Source organism: Poecilia latipinna, unplaced genomic scaffold, assembly GCF_001443285.1.
Source record: "Poecilia latipinna isolate Pla-1442-1.1 unplaced genomic scaffold, P_latipinna-1.0 Scaffold103, whole genome shotgun sequence".
NCBI classification, from domain to species: Eukaryota; Metazoa; Chordata; class Actinopteri; order Cyprinodontiformes; family Poeciliidae; genus Poecilia; species Poecilia latipinna.
The window spans coordinates 480,743-487,565 of record NW_015112719.1 but is presented as its reverse complement, the minus strand read 5'-3'; the positions used below and the strand labels follow the sequence as shown (position 1 = coordinate 487,565).

The window sequence follows — 6,823 nt, the reverse complement described above, 5'->3', positions numbered from 1 at the left end:
AGGGGCCAAAAACAAAACACAGATGTTTTAGATTGTGAAGTGAATTTTAATATTATATTAAATAATCTGTGTACTTACAACTTATTTTTTAAAGTAACTACTTCACTTTTATATATATATATATATAAAAGTGAAAAACTACACATGCCATCCTTTGCAGCAACAAATGTCAAAAAGCTTCAACTTAATGACTCTGTTGCTTTGCCGAGGTTGAATTTTGACCCATTTTTCTTTGCCGAATTATTTTTGATTTAGTCACACTGGAGGGTTTTCAAGAATGAATGGCATGCCACAGCATCTCAATTAGGCTCAGGTCCTAACTTTGACCAGGACATTCCAGAGTTTTTCCATGTTGTTTTTGTTAACCCAGTCACAAAAACAAAATGACTTCCTGCAGTAGTTCGGATCAAGTGCGCTTGAGGTTAAGGTCACAAACAAACTGATGGCTGGACATTCTCTTTCGGGATTTGTGGTTCCAGCAAACACAGCAATTCATTTAGGTCCCGAGAATTTTATTTTTATTTATTTATTTTTTTTTTAACACCAGATGTAATGTGATGCACACCTTTGGAAAAGTCTCCTGTTGTCTTGTCACAAAATATTTTACTGAAAGTGTTGGAAATTATCAAATCTTTAGTTAAATGTTTTTTTCATTCACCCATGGGTGAATGGCATATATATCAAATTTAGACATATTTATATATATTTCTAAATTATATATTTTTTTTATAGTCTTTTCTGGGGAAAAAAATTAAGAGTCCGACCACTTAAAATGATCAGTTTCTCTGATTTTAACTTGTTGTAGGAATGTTTGAGTAAAATTAACATTGTTCTTTGTATTTCTATGAACTTCTGACAACATGTCTCTGAAATTCCAAGCAAACATTTGGTGCTTATCTGCAGAAAATGATAAATGCTCAAAGTAACGGAAAAGATGCAGCGCTTTCAGACCTCAAATATTGCGAGGAAAACAGTTCCCTACTCATTCAGAAACGACAACACTAACGTTTTAACTCAGGAAGAGTTCAGTGGGGTTCAGTGCAGTGGTCTCTTAATTTTTTTCCAGAGCTGTATAATTGTTTCTCATCTGTTCTTGAAATTCTTTAGCTCAGGGCATGGCGTGTTGTTTTTGAGGTATTTTAGCCTACTCCCTGTTAAATTTAAGTATTTTTCATTACAGGGTTGGCACACCCAGTAATTAGATTTAAGGGGTATTTACTTTTTCACTTTGAACTGGACTGGTGGATTTATAAAAAACAAAACAAAAAATAAATCATCACTTGAAAACGTCATCTTGTGTCTCAAAATTTCAAACTAGTAAAATCTTCAAGGAGGCAAATATTATCTTACAGCATACTCCAAACTTAAAATTTGTCACACTGTAATATTTGTGAGAACTTACCTACTTTTAAATGAATTAATGTTTATGCAAAAAATGCGGACGGTGGAGCGGCAGATGTCATTCGTGTTGCCTCTGTCATTCTTCAAGTGCTCTTCTGCCTTGAGAGCGACAGCCTGGCAATCTTATCACCGGTGGGAGCCTACGGAGGAGGGAGGAGAGCCAGACTGCAGCGATGGCTCCTCGGGAAACAAAATGAAACACGTGCACACATATCTGCAAACAGACAATTGCTTTGACAATGGATTAAGATTAATGTGATAGCCGTGGGAAAAAAAAAAAAAAATCTCTGCACTGTGTTTGTATGTAAACAGTTAACTTGGNACAGTTAAATGAACGCAGGGTTCGTTTGACATTGTAAAGCCAAGTTATTTTATTGTTTGCCAGTTTTTATGAAAATGAGCCAATGCTCTTCAGCTCCATTTCTGAATAATTCAGAAAATCTTTTGGTTTGCACACTCATTTTATCCTGCAGCACTTCTTTTTGTTAATCTAGCCATTTTATGGCGTTGAATCATAGACATAGTGTAAGTAGACTCAAAACTGTAAGAATGCTGCATAAATCATCTTAAGTGCAACTTTGTCAGAAACCTAAAACACCAGTAGATAGATACTTCTACAGTTACCTAGCATTCATTGGTATCTTTCTAGGTTGTTTTTTTTTTTTTTTTTTGCGCATTTTAAACGTTGTGCAACAGTTCTTTCTAAAAACCTGCCAAAGGCGCTCCGGTCAGCCGTTGTGCAAGCAGCTGTGTTCTGATTCTCAGGCTCTTTGTCGTATCTCAAGTGGATGCTGTGTCGGTCCTGGGAACCCTAAGCGAAGATAAAGCTGTCGTTCCTGATGCCTGCAGGGCTCCCGCAGCACTGGAGAGAGCCCAGGACAGGGAGCGGGATAATCAAGGTACGCAACAGAGGAGGGGGGGGCGCGGCGGTTTCACAGAAGACGGGATATTAAGTAAAGCCTTACAGAGACTTGCTATCACTGCACGAGGATTAACTGATATCTGGACAACATACTGTCCTTCACCCCTGCTAGAGCTGCTCCCAGATATTTTGAGGTCTGTTTGCTTCTGTTGGTAGTAAACAAGCGAGGATTAGGATGAAAAAAAAAAATATATATATATATATATATATATATATATATATAAATATATATATATATATAGGCAGATGAAAGAATTTAGCAGCTCAACCAACTATAAAAGGTTGGTGGAATCAACTTTTTGGTTACCGTAGCAACAACCTGTTGAGTAACTTGCACAGCAGCAGTTTCAGGTTTTGCCAATGTGCCTCATAACTGCTTAAAAATAAAAATAAAAAATAAATTTAAAAAAATGGTGTGGAAGAAATTTCCTTTCTAAAGTTAAAAGAAAATTGTTGATGAAACAGGAAAGGTCACGTCACCAGTTTGCAGACGTCTCTCTTCTTACACATTTCTAATGAAGACAAGACACAGGATGTCTCTTTCAATGTATTTAGCCATTATCATCAAAGCATACAGTTTCAGCCAAGTTTCAGAGGAGTCTGATTGGATCATCCCTCTCTGGAGCCAGGAAGCTGTGTGTATGTATGGTGATGCATAAACCTTCGCAGTCCACAAGGTTTTCATCACGCCAGACTGTCCCCTGTAGCTCAGGGTCACAAAATTCACCATGACGACTATAAAAACACGGAGATTCGTGGAACTCCTCATTAAGCCCCTGGTGGTGCAGTCGGCCCTCTGCAGCCGTCTCTCCCTCACAGCCTCTTCCTCATCTTGCCCTTCTTCTGGCCTCCACGCCCGAAGCCCGACTTCTTCATCTCTCCCAGCCACTGTTTGTTCTTGCTGCGGATTCTCTTCATGCCGCCGCCCTGCAGGAACTGCTGCTTCTGCTTCAGCTTGCGGTTCTTCAGGATCTGCGAGCTGGATTTCAGCTCGGATCGGATCCTGCGCCCGCCAGCCGTCACCTGGGGAGCCGCGGGGCGGTGGGAGCTGGCTCCTCGCCGGCCACGACCTGCAAGACAAGATAAAGAAACAGTGCAACTTTTTCTGTCTACTGTCAGTCAGATAACATTGGTATCACTTCAAATAGGAAGGGGGTGGGGGGGGTGGGGGGGACGCCTCATACCTCCTGCAGACCTCTTCCTTCCACCCGTTTCTCCATCCGAACCAGGTCCCGCATCCTCGACTCTATATTTCTTCTTCCATTCCTCGTAGCTGACAGGTTGTCAAGTGACATAGCATCACAATAATACAGCTGAAAAGATGGAAGGTCAGAACAGAGACGGCAACATGCTCACAGATGGAAACTTTGGGAAAAGGATACAAGTTTTTCCGTTTCTTGTTGTGCACAATCTGTCCGCTCTCGGTTCTGATCTTCTTGTTTTGCTCCTCCTTTCCTGACTCTTTCACAAAACGTTTCCTCTTTCGGTCCCTATGGGTTAAAAAAAAAAAAAAAAAACACAAAAATTATAGTGTGAAATATTCAAGTGAGAGACATTTAGAAAAGGAGGCAGTGAGGTTTGGTGTAAGAGTCGATGAGTTTGAATCACCATCTCATAATTTTTTTGTGCTGGTTTAACTGGTCGCCCTCATCTCCCATGAGGTCGAGGACCGCTGAGGAGGCCTGCTGTTCAAAATGACTGCCTTCTCCACCGAGGCTTAATCTGGTAACAGAGCATCACAACATGTGTTTAAATACAAAACATTTCACCTTAAATGTAGATAAATAAAAAGAAAACGCGTGTCCTCTCCTCACCCTCTCTCAGAGTTGAAGTCTTTCGGTTTGTAAGGGATGTAGTACTCCTCGTCTTTGCCCGTTTCCCTGCTTTTCTTGCTCTTTGGGTGTTCTCCGTCTTCCTGCAAGTTCCTTCTCTTAACGCCGAGCACCTCTGAGAACACCCCCTGGTGGAGACATTGAGAGCTGCATGTACAAAGTGCTGGCTATGATAGATGGGATGAAAATGCAGCTGTAATTATTTTTTTAGTGTGTTCAACCCAAAGTGAAAAACATCCTGTGATTATCTTTTTTTTTTTTTTTTTTTACTGACCTATCGATTTCCCTAATCTACTTAAACTTGTCTGAACTGAAGTTCCAGTTGTCTTGAATCCAAAAACCCTTTATTGACTCCTGTGTGTTTTTAGCTTTGAGTGGTTTTTATTCAAAAAACTCAAATATTAATGGGTAAAATGTCAAAATGAACTCATGATGTGGCAAGTCTTAGACAAATGACATCATTTTTGAGTGAGTTGATGTGAAAAGAGTCATTTTTGGAGAAATGTATGAAATGGAATAAAGCCTGGAAACCCGAGCATTTTTCAATACTCAGCTTGTTGTTTTCCATACTTACTCAGACCTGGAAAATGATACGAGCAAATCGCAAACTTTTCTAGACTTTTCAATCCAATCTCATCAGATCTTCCAGAGGTTTTTTTTTTTTTTTCTCCAGATAAAATTAGTTACCCAGAGTCTGGCTTCTTAGCAATAAAAAAACATATCTTGTGTTATGCCCTTTACAAAAACCAGATCCCAGAAAAAAATAAAATGAAATTTTCAACAAAGAACCACAAATCATTAGACTACAGTTTCTTAGGACTGAAAAAGACCATGAGACAGTTGCAATTCTCATCTATTTCACTATGCTGCCATTGATCCAAGTCAGATTTGACATATCTAGTTCAAAAATTTAAATACTTTTGTGTTATAAGTCTGTTTTAATCTGAGCATAATAATTATACGTTAGCCACGATTTATTGAGATTCATAAAATATTTACAATGCTACAAAAATCCTGCTATTTTTGGCATTAAAACAAGTCCACAGCAAACACATTTTTAAACCCAGCCTTTTCTGTTCTGTTACCTCTTCTTCTGAAAACAATAAGTTTTCTTAGATTTCCTAGTTGTGAAATTAATAGTTGCTTAATATCAAACCCACACAAATATCTTTAAGATTGGATACTCTAGTTCAGAATTTGCTCACAAATACTTAATTTAGCTGCTAAATTGACTTTTAACGTATGAAGTTTACTTTGTTACTAAGGGTCAGCTGATCTGTATTGATTACCTGCAGGTCTTCCTCCTCGTTTCCTTTTCCCTGACCCTCGTTTTCACCAGCAGTGGCCCTGGGTGGAGCCGACAGCTGCAGCCTGCTTCCTGCCGCCACGTCCTCTCTCTGCCTGTTGAACTTGTCAACCACCTGCTTGTCCTTTGACCGTTTCTTCCGCATCACTTCACTTGCAGGCGTCTTACTGTTAGAGTTGATTTCAAAAATAGTCTAAAAGAGAAAGGACAGATAAAACAGCATTTAAAGACATCAGTTCACAGCAAATTCCTGCTTTAAGGAGAACCGTCCGTGAACGCACCGATTTGGACTTGTAGCTCTTAATTGCGTCGACCAACTGAAGGCGCTCCAGCTCATTTTTCTCCAAACCAGAACCTAGAGAAAAAATGTAAAAAAACAATTAAAAATTAAATGTCGGCCATGCTGCGACGTGAGCCCGTTTTTTTTAGAAAAGCTCCTCCCTCGAACTGACCGAGTAACGGATGGACGGCCATGATGGACACGTCGGTGCTTTTCACCCGCCTGATAGACTCTGCCGAGGGGTTCGGTCTGGACTTCAGGTACTGCTTGTAGGCGTTCTCCGAGACGCGATGCAGGTTCTGCAGGTCCAGCGAGTTTTCATGAGCCGTGATCAGATGGGAGCCTTCATCGTCCAAGATGCTCTGAGGGACTCGTCCAAACACACCGTCTGAATCTGGGGGAAAAAAAAGGAAAAGATAAAAAACTGAAAAATTAAACCTCAAACAGTTTTTATCACAAGAGCCGAAAGGCCGTCTACAACGTTTACCCTGTGTGCGGTCAGCTGTCGCGAACTGAACCGGCCTTCCGAGGAACAGGTGAAGATCGTAGACGTACGGCATTTCATCTGGACAGACCATGCTGTACGCTGTACCACTGCGTCCCGCACGTCCCACGCGGCCTGATTGGATAAGACAAGAGGTGCTTCAGTCTCCTGAGCTTCAGTAATAATTGAGGACAACAAATACATGAGGCCAAGGAATAAAGCACCAACCGACTCTGTGCAAGAAGAGTTTTGCTTTGGAGGGAAAGTTGTAATTGATGACATTGTCCAGCAGGGGGATGTCTATACCGCGAGCTGCTACATCAGTGACGATAAGCACCATGGCTTTCCGGTGCACAAACTTCCCGATGTTGATCTTCCTGGCAGTCTGGTCGAGGGCGCTGTAGATGTAGGCGCACTCGATGCCTTCTGAAGACAACAGCTGCAGGACACATGGAAGCATTTTTACTTTACAGTATTCAGGATTCAAAGAGATTTTTTTTCCCCCCTCTTTAACCGGGTTTTTTATATTTTTTTTAGTTGGAATTCTTCATTGGATGGATGGAAAAAGAAAGAGGGACAGACAGATAGAAGGATGCAT

General features: G+C 40.6%; 1 protein-coding gene across 2 annotated transcripts in view; it reads right to left on the bottom strand.

Annotated features, from left to right (window-relative positions):
• Window positions 1–2,856: 2,856 nt before the first annotated feature.
• ddx54 (DEAD (Asp-Glu-Ala-Asp) box polypeptide 54) overlaps window positions 2,857–6,823 on the bottom strand; it is a 14,147-nt gene continuing 10,180 nt past the window's right edge. The window contains exons 11-20 of one of the 2 annotated variants that reach the window (XM_015027564.1): window positions 6,454–6,664; window positions 6,229–6,360; window positions 5,914–6,135; window positions 5,743–5,816; window positions 5,445–5,654; window positions 4,138–4,283; window positions 3,932–4,045; window positions 3,706–3,813; window positions 3,497–3,596; window positions 2,857–3,394 (exon numbers count right to left, since the gene is read on the bottom strand). In XM_015027564.1, the coding sequence (XP_014883050.1) occupies window positions 3,137–3,394; window positions 3,497–3,596; window positions 3,706–3,813; window positions 3,932–4,045; window positions 4,138–4,283; window positions 5,445–5,654; window positions 5,743–5,816; window positions 5,914–6,135; window positions 6,229–6,360; window positions 6,454–6,664 (1,575 nt within the window). In that variant the 3' untranslated portion in view covers window positions 2,857–3,136. The remainder of the gene's footprint in view (window positions 3,395–3,496; window positions 3,597–3,705; window positions 3,814–3,931; window positions 4,046–4,137; window positions 4,284–5,444; window positions 5,655–5,742; window positions 5,817–5,913; window positions 6,136–6,228; window positions 6,361–6,453; window positions 6,665–6,823) is intronic. The other variant, XM_015027565.1, reaches the window with a different exon arrangement.